Source organism: Myotis brandtii, unplaced genomic scaffold (assembly GCF_000412655.1).
Source record: "Myotis brandtii unplaced genomic scaffold, ASM41265v1 scaffold825, whole genome shotgun sequence".
NCBI lineage: Eukaryota > Metazoa > Chordata > Mammalia > Chiroptera > Vespertilionidae > Myotis > Myotis brandtii.
Window position 1 is genome coordinate 2,642,879 of NW_005371349.1, and position 14,019 is coordinate 2,656,897.

General features: G+C 44.5%; 1 protein-coding gene and 1 long non-coding RNA gene across 2 annotated transcripts in view; one reads left to right on the forward strand and one right to left on the reverse strand.

Annotated features, from left to right (window-relative positions):
• LOC106724418 overlaps nt 1–10,652 on the reverse strand; it is a 16,046-nt gene extending 5,394 nt beyond the window's left edge. Inside the window, exon 1 of the long non-coding RNA XR_001360205.1 lies at nt 10,498–10,652. This is a non-coding gene — a long non-coding RNA (uncharacterized LOC106724418). The remainder of the gene's footprint in view (nt 1–10,497) is intronic.
• The window catches only part of HN1 (hematological and neurological expressed 1), a 15,377-nt gene that overhangs the window by 255 nt on the left and 1,103 nt on the right, over nt 1–14,019 (forward strand). The window contains 3 exon segments of the mRNA XM_005884297.2: nt 7,884–8,026; nt 8,385–8,482; nt 13,942–14,018. Of these exon segments, the coding sequence (XP_005884359.1) occupies nt 7,884–8,026; nt 8,385–8,482; nt 13,942–14,018 (318 nt within the window).

Here is a 14,019-nt window from a genome sequence, read left to right on the forward strand (position 1 = left end):
CCAGTCCCGCCTTTGTGTCTCCCCGCGAGCCCCGCACGCTGCCCCGCCCGACTCCCTCTCCTCTCATTCATTCCTGCCCGGGAGCGAGGGACCGGGAGGGCCGGGGACTCGCCCTTAACGCGCCGCGGGTTGTAAGTTGGGCTGTACCGAGAGGGTTCGCGTCCTCCTCTTTTAAGCGGGGCCAACCCGTTCCCAGGGCGGTGGTCTTAGCCCCCGGGTGCCCGGACAGCTTAGGGGCGTCTCGGCCAGGCCCCATTGTCTCACCCCCGGGCCACGCGCTCCTGTCACTTGCTCGGGGCAGGTGCGGCCGTGCGATCGGCGTGGCGATCAGATTCCGCGGTCGCAGCGAGCGGGTCCGGCGGGCTTCTCCCCACTGGGGCCAGTCTGGCAGGTGGCATTGGTGGGCACGCAGGATGGTCATCGCGACCCCCAACTCCTTCCTTTCCAGGACCCAGCCGTCAGCCAGCCCTTGCCAAGTGCCTCCCTTCTGCTAACAAAGGAAAGACCCCCGCTCCTTCCCCTCCTGCGCCCACCTGCGAACGGGAGAGGGCGTGTGCCAGTCCGAGTGGGTTTTCTGTGCTCAAACCTGCGGACCTCGGTCTTTGCATCCCACCTCTTGGACGTTTGTGAAATGAGTTCATCTCTGGCCCCAGTTCCCTTGCAGGAGGAGGTTTCCTGTTCTTGGGCGGGGCCGGAGACATCCATTGTCTCTTCCGTGTACTATTTCCACTCGGGAAGCGGGGCCTTTCTGGCCACTTAGGCCACTGCATTTGGGGAAGGGGCACTGGGTGGCGGGTTTGGACCGGGACCCTTTTCCAAGCGGTTGCCTAACTTGGCGGGAGGGTTTGGATCCGGTGGAACATGCCCACATTGTCTGGGCTGCTCTCTGAGGTGGGATCTCTGGGATCCTTGCTCACGGCTCGGAGGGAGCTTAGCCTCCGCTTTTTCTGGGCATCTATTCTTCATCGATGGGAATCTGCAGTCCTGTGTGGCCAGCCCTGGGGTCCTGAGCAAGTGGCACAAAGGGAGCCATTTTGTGGGGCTAAGAAGACAGCCGTGAAATAGCTGTGTCTCAGGGGTTGGAGAACTTGGGGACAAAAGCAGGCCTCAGCACTGAGTCTTAGGAGGGTCAGCTTTGGAAATGACATTCCTTTTGAATTCATTCCTTTCCCTTTCGCAATGTAGAAGAAACAGGAAAGATTTTTAAAAACAAAATTAGTGGTTCCTGGGAGGCTGGGTGAGTGGGAGTAGTACACAAAATACTGAAGAGGGTCACTCCCTCTTCTGTTGTCATCCTTCCAATGAGATCATTTTTTCAGAGGACACTGGAGCGAATTGGACCTTGGTTTTTCCGTTTGTGCCACGGGGTCAACTTTCTGCGGGTCAGAATGTAGTGGTTGGAATATTAATGTGTAAAAAATCTGAGGTTTTAGCCTTTGGGGTTGAGTTCGGTTTGGTGCTTCATAAAGAATTTCCGTAACCTGGTCAAATGAATCCTCACACTAGCTTTTGATAAATATATTTGAAATGTCAGATGGAAATGAGTTTTGGTTCTACACAATAAGTGTTGTAATTCACCTTTGTCATCAATTTCTGTCCAGTATTGTGATCTTGGGACTGTAGCATTGTCCTTTTATTTACTTCCTGCCTTTCCTTCTTCCATAATCTCAGCTAATGCTCCTAAAACTTCTTTTCTCCGGTAACATCCTCCTGGCCCCATAAACGTGTTATAAATTTAGTCTGTTAGGAAATGATCTGCAAAGATTATATGGGAAGTCTAGGATTTTAAGAGAGAAGAAAGAAAAAGTCATTTTTAAAACATTGCTATCTGCAGTACGTGGAGACATTTGTTTTGAGTCTCAAATATGTAATCCTGATTTAGTTATCATGTGTGTTGCTCAGAAGGAATAGTAGGGCCTGAAAGAGTAAAATGGATATAATTTCTGTCTTATGATTCCAATCCTTTGTTTGGGGATGTCTGGCTGTTACAAATGGGCTCCACAACACTGACGTCATCGGAGTAGGTTCTACCTGCTGTTACAGCAGCAACACGGACCTTTAAAAAGTTGAAATGGTCAGAGCTTTGCGTTTTGTTTTGTTTTAAGCTGGTGTTTGGGTACTAGTTTCTTTTTTTTTTTTTTTTTTCCCAAGGCCAAAAAATATTTCCCAGACCATTAGGGTTCTGAAGATTTTCATCTGGCTAAAAATTCATAAGGGTTTAATTATGATGGTAAGGGAAAAAAATCATTAATCTCTAGGCCCTAGAGTCTAGGGAATGAAGGGGGAAGACAATGAAGCAAGTTAACTTTTGGGGTACAAATGTTGAAAACCTAGTCACTTCAAACTTTAACATGAGAGAAAGCCTATTAAGAATTTATACCTTTAATTATTACTTAAACCATTTATACCAACCTAAAATTATCACCTTTATAAAATGTATGCCTGAGCACACAGAATCTAAGTGGATATTTAATATCTGAGATTAAAAAAAAAACACCCACAAACCAGTGAGGTTTTAAATGTTTGACATGTTATAAGAGAACACAATGGATCTCCCCACCCCCCCAAGGGAAATATAATGACACTAGAGGCCTGGTGCATAAAATTCATGCACGGGTAGTGTCCCTAGGCCTGGCTGGCGATCAGGGCCCACTTCCCCGCCTCCTCCTTCCTTTGCTCCCTCAGGGCCCCGCCACTGCTGCTGGTCACCTGCCCCGCCCCCTGTTGGTCAGTGCATGTCATAGCGGGCGATCAAACTTCCAGTCTCCCAGTCGAACTCCCAAGAGGACAATTTGCTTATTAGCCTTTTATTATATAGGATTTTTATTAAGTATAAATTGGGTACTGAATTTTACTATGGGCAGGGTAGGACACTGGAGGACCTACATAAGAAATATAAGACAGTTTAAGATTAGGAAGGAAGAAAGCAAATCAAAGCACCAGCTATGTGGGTTTGTAGTGTAAAGAGAAAAATGGCCTTGTGTGGTTCCCCTGTATCAGTGCCAGGAACTGGGGGTTTGGGTTTGGTCATATCTGTGTCAGTTAACTAATGTTGGGCAACTTATTTGGAACTTCTCAGGGCCTGACTTGGCTCCCTTAAAAATGAGGCTGAACCCTGACTGGTAGCTCAGTTGGTTGGAGTGTGGTCCCGATACGATATGCCTAGGTTACAGGTTTGATCCCTGGTCAGGGCACACACAAAAAAGAGGCTGTTGAACTGGATAGACAGGGATTTTTCATACTTTTGAATATCATGGCACACATAAACGAATTACTGAAATTCTGCAGCACACCAAAACATATTTTTTGCCGATCTGACAAAAATTATAGATATAATTTTGATTCATTCATACCGGAGGGCTATTGTTGTGTTGGCTGTTGTCATTTTTTGTTTGGCAATCTAAGGGAAAAGAGGTCAGGGCCCCTGACTGAATAGTCAGGTATTGCATGTTTTAAAAATTATTGCCGAGACACCAGCTGCAAATCGCTGAGATAGAGCAGTCAGAGCCCAGCAAATTACCACCTGAGGGCCAAACCCAGCTGGCCTCAGATCTTGACATTTATAAGTGGTTGGAAAAAAAAAAAGCCAGAAGAATATTTCATGACTTGTGAAAATGACATGAAAATTAAATTTCCGTGTCCGTAAGTGAAGTTTTATTGGAACACAGCCACACTCATTCATTTTCACGTTGTCTGTGGCTGCTTTGTGCCATGTGATGGAGTTACATAGTTGTGCCAGACTGCAGGACCCACAAGCCAAAAATACCTCCTCTCTGGCCCTTTCACACAAAGCATCTCTAGTGTTTTTACCTCAGGTTCCACCTGCTACTCTTTGAGATCATGGAGGAGGTGAAGGTTTAAGAGTCACTGAGGGGGTCTGGCCAGTGTTGCTCAGTGGTTAGCATAGACCCAGGAACCCAGAGGTCATGGCTCCATTCCAGTCAGGGCACATGCCCAGGTTGGGGGCTCAATCCCCAGTTGGGGGCCTACAGAAGGCAGCCATAGATGTTTCTATCTCTCTACCCCTCTCCCTCCTCTCTCTCTAAAAATCAATTTTAAAAAAAAAGAGTCACTGAGGGAAGGGTGGAGAGGGCACGAGGTAGGAGAAAGTATGAGGTGGAGAGAAGCCAGAACTGTTTGGGGAACAGGGAAGAAAGTGGCCTGACTGGATTGGTGAAGAGGGCGGTGCTGAGAGGAGGCCACATTGGCAGTTGGCGAAGTTTGTCTGATTTCCTTCAGTTCTGCCGAGGCTTAACCAGACCTTGCATCTGGCTTGTGGGTAGCAGGATTAGGACAGCACAGCGGAGCCTGGTGGGGAAGGACACAGGGCAGGGCAGGAGATCACACCCCTTGGGCAGGAAGGGCCAGTGTAAGGGAGCTGAGGCCAGGGTGTCGCCTATAACCAAGGGGGCAGGAGCCCAGCTCAGGGCTTCTGGCTGAGCGGCGCTCCCCCTGTGGGAGCACACTGACCACCAGGGGGCAGCTCCTGCATTGAGCGTCTGCCCCCTGGTGGTCAGTGCGCGCCATAGCAACCGGTCGTTCTGCCATTCGGTCGATTTGCATATTAGTCTTTTATTATATAGGATGTAATTGGGTTTATATTTGTTCTCTAACCTTTTTTATTCACTGGGTTTTGGGTAACTTTTTGTATCTACTAAAGGCAAATCTCACTGTAATGTGTATAGCTTCCTGTTGTATGGACAGACTTTGATACCTAACCTCCTACTATTGGATAATTAGGGTATTTACAACTTTTCACAGATTAACCTATTTATAGGGGTATCCTTGTACATATGTCTGGTTATCTACTTAGGATAATTTCTGGAAGTAGAAATGCTGATTCATATAAGATGTAAACCTAAACAATTGATACACATATCAAAATGTTCTTCTGAAAGTTTGTACAAATTCATGCTGGGAATTGGCATTTATTTTCCATCTTCACTAGTCTAATAAGCAGAAAACCTCACAAAACTGTCATCTTGATGTGTGTTTTTGTTTTATTTTGTTTTTTAGAGTTTATTTGAACCAAACTAACAAGATATGCAGGGGAGCAAGATCTCAAATGCTCCCAACTATCATCTTGTTTTAAATTTTATTTGCTAATGAGGTTGAATTTTTAATATTTAGAGGCTATCCATATATTTTAATTGCCTGTTAATACTGTTTGTCATTTTTTTTGTTATTTTTAAAATAATTTCTTAAGAGCATTGTATTATATTAGTGATATTATCCTTTGTCAAATGTGCGTATTTTTGCCAAGTTTAATCTGTCCATCTCATGATTTCTGGCTTTCATCTTGTGCTAAGAAAGAAAGCCCTTTTCTTCAAGACTAGGACACATCCTTACTTATTTTCTTCCAGTATTTTTGTTTTAGTCTTAAAATATATATATATATAGATAGGTAGATAGATTTCAGAGAGGAAGGAAGAAGGAGAGAAAGATAGAAACATCAATGATGATAGAGAATCATTGATTGGCTGCCTCCTGCGTGCTCCCTACTCGAGCCCGCAACCCAGGCATGTGCCTTTGACTGGAATTGAACGTGGGACCCTTCAGTCCGCAGGCCAACACTCTATCCACTGAGCCAAACCGGCTAGGGCTGTTTTAGTCTTTAAATGGAAATATTTGGCTTAGCTGGAACTTTTTGGTAAATGAAGTGAGTTAGGGATATATATATTTTGTTTAATCAAAATGACTAGCCAGTTAAGTCATTACAGTTTTCCCCACTGGCAGTCTTTTTGAGAGAGAATGCTTTATCTTGACAGAATTCTGGGAAAAACAGATCAGATTCTCTCATTAAGTGATAAAACATTTAATGAGTAGATTTGAACAACTCACTTAACAAGCTTTATCTAGTGGACATAGAGAACAGTGGAAAATACACTCTCTTTTCAAGCATATATAGAGAGATTTATAAAATTGACCACATATTAAGCCATAAGGCACATTTCATCAAATTTCAAAGGGTTCATGTCATAAAACTGTTGTCTGTCTGTGTTATAATTAAAAGCTAGAAACCAATAAGCTATAAAGGTCCCTGTACTTGGAAACTTACAAATGCACTTCTAAATAATTTATGGGCCAAAGAAGAAAATAATGGACATGCTAAAATATTTAGACTGGACCAGTAGTTTAAAAAAATCAAAACTTGTGAATGCCTTCAGTGGGGTATTTAAAAGAGAATTTATACCTTAAGTGTTTAATTTTTCTTTTATTTTCTAATATAAGGAGCTTAGTTTACAAATGACAACCATATTTGTAAACTTGGATGAAATGGACGTATTCCTAGAAAATTGCTTCTTATTCAAACTGACTTAAGAAATAGAAACCAGACCTCTCCTATCTCTAATAGAGGAATTGAATTAGTGGTTAGAAAATCTTTCCATAAAATCATCTCCATTTTCTGTGTTTTTGAGTTTTTCTAGGGAGGGGACAAATGGGTCAGCCTGTGGCAGGGAGATTGGGAAATGTGAAAGTACTATATTCGTTGTTGAACAAAAACCCATAGGTGGTGTCCGCAGGTGCATGCGTATAGAACATGCCGCGAATTTTACACTTAATGTCTCATGTTGACTTTCTCCTTGTGGCTAGTCACTTGTGTTTACCAGTGACAATAGTGAGGTCCAAGTATATAAACAGGGCTCGCCTGTGATGTTGAGATCGGAGAGATGCTTTATTATTACCTTTGCTTGTCCTTCTAAATTGGTTAGTTAACTTTTAATATGTATGTTCTTCCTTTTTTTATTTCGTTGAAAATAAAAATGGAAAAAAGTAACAAGATGTGTTTCTAAACTTTGCACATATAGGGTAGGGCAAAAGTAGGTTTACAGTTTGTATGGAAAATAATACAATCTATATATATAAAAGCCCAGTGACCAGAACGGCGAAACAACTGGTGGCTATGAAACGCACTGTGGCAGCCAACCGGCCTGATTTGGGCCCCAATCGGGCCTTCCCCCTGGCTGCCCCCCACCCCCGTTGGCCCTGCCCCTGATTGGCTCCTCCCACCCCAATTGGGGCAGGGCCGGCTGGCCAACTGCCTGTGGCTTCCCCCCCACATTATAGTTGTTTTGTATGGAAAATAATGCAATCTATAATAATAAAAGCATAATATGCTAATTAGACCAAACGTCCTTCCGGATGACCTTTCAGACGAAGTCGAGGCTGCGAGGGCTGAGACAAGCCACTGTGGCTGCGAGGGCCAAGCCCCTTGCACGAATTTCGTGCATCGGGCCTCTAGTAATTAATAAATAATAATACAGATATAAGAATAAACTGGCTGAAACCGGTTTGGCTCAGTGGATAGAGCGTCGGCCTGCAGACTTAAAGGTCCCAGGTTTGATTCCGGTCAAGGGCATGTACCTTGGTTGCGGGCACATCCCCAGTGGGAGGTGTGCAGGAGGCAGCTGATCGATGTTTCTCTCTCATCGATGTTTCTAACTCTCTATCTCTCTCCCTTCCTCTCTGTAAAAAATTAATAAAATATATTTTTTAAAAAAAAGAATAAACTGTTTTGCATACTCACAACTGTACACCCACTTTTGCCACACCCTGTATTTCCAGCTAAGCCCAGGAGGCAAGGTCCCTGAGGTCTCTGGCCATTTCCTAAAAGGAGCCGCCAGCCAGGCTATTGTTTGTGATGACTTCCCGGCAGCCTTGTGTGATAGACAATCTTACTAGAGATATTATAAAGCTGCATTTTTGTTCTTAACACCCAGCGTTGAATTTATACCCCAGGGAATCAATTCGTCGTCCCCATTAGCACCTTTCTTTTGTGGGAGGGAAGGGGAATGAATGGGCCGGGGGGAAAGGTTCCTGACAACATTTTTCAAAGAAATGTGTTGGTATGGTTTGACATTTCTGTTTTTCCATTTTCCTAGGGTTTTGCGGCCTCCAGGTGGCGGATCCAACTTTTCATTAGGCTTTGATGAACCCACAGAACAGCCCGTGAGGAAGAACAAAATGGCCTCTAGCATCTTCGGGACACCCGAGGAGAATCCCCCTTCGTGGGCCAAGTCGGCAGGTATGGCTCATGTCTGATGCTGGTCAAGGGGAGGACCCAGCGCGAAACCACAGCTGTCACAGGGCTTGTGAGCCAAATCTAACTTTATCTTAAAGAGATAAACAGCAGTTAAAGCTCCTCATTGGAAAGACTGGGACCAAGTCCCGGGAAATACTGAGAGTTTATGGGATGGATCAGAATAAGGAGAGACGTCGGACAGGGTTACTCAGTCCCTCTGTCAACATTTTACGCCATCACTTAACCTCCCTCACACTGTTTGCTCATTTTGGAATACAAGACTAACTTATATATCGCTCGCTAAGAGGGTTTGCTTTAGGTCTTCCTATTATGTTCCTCAAGAAAGTGTCTTTTGATTCAGGTGCCAAGTCCAGTGGTGGCAGAGAAGATCCTGAGTTGTCTGCACCCCAGAGAAGGAACTCCTCAGAAGCCAGCTCTGGAGACTTCCTAGACCTGAAGGTCAGTGTGACAATCGGAGAAGAGGACAGGCTTCGAGGACATTTCGGTTTAGAAATCAGATTCCCCCCTGTCATTCTAAGAGCTTCAGTTCTTCCACTGGAGTTTTCCATAGAGGTTGTTGGGAAGGGACTGGGCAGTATTGGTGATGGATGACTGACAACTAGAGAGGGAAGTCAGAAAGTGAATAAACGTGACCTTGCTGTCCTGAGTCTCTCCGGCCGTTAGGATTGGCCTCTACCCTTCCGCGTTGGTTTTAGGACTTCTGAGTCACATCACACTCACTTCCTGTGTATCTCAGACATGGCGGTATTTCTGAGTTCAAGGACTGTTTACATTGTTGGCAAACGTTGTCCAGTTGTTTTGAGCTGAACTCAAGGACTGTAGCACCGCCCCAGAGTCCCCAGCTGTGTGTCTGGAAAGCTGGTAGAGTGTCCTCCGGAGGAGGGATTCCAGGGCACATGGAGGCGTCAGCCACCTGAGTGTGGGAGACTGTGGAAGGGGCTTTGGAATTGTTAGGTGCCTGTCAACCCCTAGGTCAGAAGCAAGAGAGGAAGGACAGATTCACTAGCTTCCCATTCTGATAAAAGGGCCTCTGAAATGCTAATTGATAGAGGTCATCAGTGTAGATGTTAAGATTTTTTTTTAAATTTCTATTGGTTAGATGTTAAGGTTTGTTAAATTTTGGGTGTGTACCTGGCACCGGGGCAATTTGTCCAGCATTGTCCCTGGTTGAATAAAGGTTGCTTGTGATGCAGCCTGACCCTGCCCTTGACCGCATCAAAATGAAAACACTTGGTTTCAAAGACACAGTAATCTCTCTGAACTGTGACTGCTTTATTTGTATGTTGCAAAATTAAAATCCGGAGTAAAATTTTAATCTCTTTTCTTTTCCAGGGAGAAGGTGACATTCATGGTGAGTACTTCCGAAGCCCAGATTTCTGGTTCTGTAAACGGTTTTAGAATAGAGTGGAGCCCTGGCCAAGCGACTCAGTTGGTCTCGTCACTGAAAGGTGGCAGGTTGATTCCCAGTCGGGGCACAGGCCTGGGTCGCGGTTCCATCCCAGGTTGGGGCATGTACTGTAGGCGACCGATGGATGTTTCTCTCTCTCCCTTTCTAAAATCAATGAAAGAATAGATTGGAATTTTGATTCAAGTCACGTCCTGGGAAAGAGATTGGGGACTGCACTCTAGCTTTGCCCGAGTGCCAGCATACTCTGGGTGGAGGGAAGAAAAATGAACAGGGAAGTTAGCGAACATGGCCACATTCGGTACGGCCAGCCGTGAGAGCAGTGCCAGAAGTGTGTGAGAAAGGATTGAAAAACTAATCCTTTACAAATATATGTACATTATTCAGGCTGGTGTCTGTTACACTTAGTGAGAGCTTTTTAGTAAATGGCTCTGGCAGTTCAAGTTGGCCCATGGCATTGAGCTTTACAAAGGTTGTTTGATTTTTTTTTTTTTTAATATATATACTAAGCTGCTTATTTATCGAGACAATGGAAACCTTATAAATGGTGATTTAGGGGGCAGATGTAAATTTTCATCCCTGTGGAAATGAGCTGTTGCCATTTAATGATTTTAATCTGTGAAGTATTTACTGGCATTTCCCTAACAAGCGCCAGGGAGTCCTGACAAGTGTGATGCGGAGTTGACACACACCAGGCGGCGGCAGCGGGTAAAAATGGACTCGTGGAATGCAGCTGTCAGGCCCTCTGGTCCTGCCGTGGCTTCCTCACGGCCTCTTCCTGCCATTACATTCTGTGCTGCAGCCTCCCAGGGAGTCAGATGTGTAAGAGCCACGTTCTTTTCTTTTTTAAAATGTTTTTATTGATTTCAGAGAGGAAGGGAGAGAGAAACATCAATGATAAGAGAGAATCATGGTTCGGCTGCCTCCTGCACTCCCCACGCTGGGGATTGTTAGAAATAATGCGAGCCCCCAAATTCAGGGGTCCTGGTAGAACACAAATCACACTCGGAGGCAGGCAGCAGGCAAGTATCTTTACTTCTGCACGCACGTGCTCTGCTTGGCTTTATAATCCCTGATGCACGTGACCTGTCCCTTGCTCTTGATAGGAGCTCAGGCGCACAGTCTTTCGCGATTGGCTAATTCAAAGGGAGGGGTTGGCCTTGGCTGTTTCAAGATGGCGGCCCCCAGGGGAGCTGCAAGCCATGCGGCCAACATGGCGGCTGTCTAAACTGTTCTTTGGCAGAAAAGATGATTTGTTTATTCTCACAGGATCGAGCCCGCACCCCGGGCTTCTGCCCTGACCGGGACTCGAACCGTGACCTCCTGGTCCATAGGTCGATGCTCAATCACTGAGCCAGGCCGGCCGGGCTCAGACGGTGTGTCTCCATGGGGTGGGGCGAGCTTTGAACCTCCCTGAGCATAACCCAGGCGCAGGCTCGTTGGACATATGCCCTGTGCCCCGGCCGAAGATAGGTTTGTGTTTTGTTCATGTCCAGTTTGTTTCATTTGAAAAGACTGTTCTGCAGGTAAAATATCTTCTAGGCTTTTCGATCCCACTGCTTTTAGTAATCCTGAAATACTTCCACTGTGAGACCTTATTTAGCCACAATCCTGACTCACTCATTTTGGCCAATGAATACAATTGGGGATTTGGGGAACCTGGAGAGTGTGTGAGATTCTTCGGGTAAATCTCACATTGAATTGTGTAGTATGACAAGTCCTTCCTCTTTTTTTCTCCCAATGTCATCCATTTTGCCACCTGATTATTTTGTGTTCCTGATAGCTGCTACTTTACTTTATTTGTCGTAAAATGACAAGGGGCCTGATAATTTAAGGCACATCTGGTGGAGTAGAGGTTAACCCCAATTCTGTTGCCAAGTTTACTTCAAAGCCAAGCCATTCTGCTCTGTTTAAACAAAACAGATTTTGTTTGGATATAAGGAAAATTGCCTTCGTCTTGTGGGCAATTAAACAGGAGTGGCCACAGGGAGAACTTTGGAAATGTATAAGAAAGAGGACATGAAGGCCTGCTGTTTTTAGTCTCCATATGTGCTTTTTTTTTTTTCTTCGCTAATTTTTTTTTTTTTAATGCTGTTACCTCGTTGTGAAAGAGAACAGTTCCATTAATAATAAACGAAAGAAGATGGGTGGAAATGAGCTTGATTGAGCTAAAAATCACTCTGTGGGAATTAATTGCCATGGTAGCGCTGCAAGGTAATTTTGTGTCCTTTAGAAGTGCCTGTTAGCTGCTTGGCCCCGACAGACAGTGGAGAATCAGGTAGATGTGTACAGCGGGGAGGCCAGGCCATGTCCTCGCAGCAGGAATGAGACTGCTCGCCTCTTGGCTCAGCCTGAGTTCATGCTCTGTATTCATCTATTTTGAATTGTTTTTAAAATGTGGGTTTTGGGAGTTTTGTTTGTGTTTGTAGTACATCGGACATGTTTTCTTAGGTTATGTAAGGGACACTTATTGTGGGACTTGGGTACTTGATGGTGATGCATGTGATCCCGTTGCTTGGGTAACAAGAGTGTAGCAACAGGAACTGAAGGATAATGGACCCTTTCTCCCCAAGCGTCAGTTCATAACTATAAGGGCTGTCATCTTGGAAAGCCTCCTATTAGAGTTTTACTTGTAGTTCAATACTATCGAGCATTATGTGTGTCATATCATGTTACTTCTGCAGAATGTTCCAGAAATTCATCAAATGCCATGTGACTAGCAGCAGTAGCTTGTGTCTGAGATTTTGGTGTGTTTCTGATCTAAGACCACTTCTCCCTTGGACTTCTCAGTTTCAGTCGGCTAAATAAAAGCTTGGTACAAGTGGTTTTAGGAACATGAACTTTTAATGTTTGGTCTTTGAAGAACTTAGAGAAACTATGTATTTTTTCAAAATTAGAACTTTTCATTGGTGTCCAGTATGAGTCCATATGGAGTTCCTACATAGTATATAGCAGAACCAATATTTCGGCTTCACTGCTTCCGGGGTTCGGAACTCCCAAACTAGGAGGGAATACATGTCTTTAAGCCCTGGCTGGGTGGCTCAGTTGGTTGGAGCGACATCCTGTACGTCAAAAGGGTGTGGGTTCTGTTACTGGTCAGGGCACATCCATAAGTTGTGGGTACGATCCCCAGTTGGGGTGCATACAGGAGGCAACTGATGGATGTTTCTCTCTCACCTCTCTCTAAAGTCAAGAAAACATATCCTCGGGGGAAGATTGGAAAACTTTTTTCTAAGTTTTTGGTAGCTTTTCTCCCATGCCTGCTACTAAAGGTGCCTCTGTGTGTGATTATTCTAAGGCAGGTATTAGAATACTCAACTGAATGTGGTCTAACACTGAATGAAATGAGACCTGGATTTTCTTTAAAAATTAAAAATCGAACATGCCTTAAAACTATGAAACTCTTCTTAGAAGTTACCTTCCACGGAAAATTCTGAGTTTTTTCTCTTGCAGTTACTCTTGACTTTGAATCAATGACGTCTCTGATTTTGTAAACTACCTGGTTAAGAATATATGCTTTTTGGGAGTTTCACAAATCAGCCAGTGAATCAATCAAGCAATATCCAGGATTTTGGACAATACTACACTAATTCTAAACACTTTAATATGGAAAGTGCCCAGTTAATGAGAGATGGGAGTGACCTGGTTAATGGAGGTGTTATTACAAGCCAGTAAGGGAAAGGTGGACTCATTAATAAATGTTGATGGTACAACTGGCCATCTGTGTAGTTAAAATCAACCTCACCCAGTTATCATGGACATGTAACATACAACAGGAACGCAGAAACATTCCCCACCCATCAGTCTGGCAAATATTAAAGCAAGGAGGTTACCAAGCGGTGCATATGCAAAGGTGTTAGGAGGGCATACATTGCTTTGACGGGGGGCACAGCCACTTGGGAAGGTGCTGGGTAGTGTTTGCATTACAGTTTTGTTTGCAGTGCTTGGGCCGGTTGCTCAGTAGAAGACTGGATATATATAAACACACACACACACACTAAAGCACTTTAATTAAGCAAGGTGAATTATGACCGTGTGTATAAATATGAGTAAATTTGCAAAAGAGTGAAAAAAAAGAAAGTTGATATTATGTTAAACACAGGGAAAACAGTATTATATGTCACATGCTGGATATAAAATACACGTAAAATATGCCTAAAACAAACCCTCTGGGGATAGGGCGAGGAGACCCACGTGGAGGTGGGTTAGGAGTCAGGGATCTAGAGCTTGTCTGTGATGTTCTAATTTACAATATTCATGTCTTTCTTGTTTGTGTAATTGAGAAAAGAACACACACAGAACAGGGCCTGGGGACAGATATGGCAAAACACAAACCGTGGTAAATTCTGGGTGGTGGGGACATGGTTGGTGGCGGTGGTTTGCTTCTTTCTGTCTCTAGGTATGTTTTGAATCTTCCTAAAAAACAAACAACTTAGATCCTTCAGTTTCCCTGGGAATCGCTGTCAGCCTTCATTTCATTCTGTCTCCATAGAAAACGTGGACGTAGACTTGCAGGCCAGCCTGGGGCAGAGCGAGGAGAAGCCGGTGCCCGCCGCCCCTGTGCCCAGCC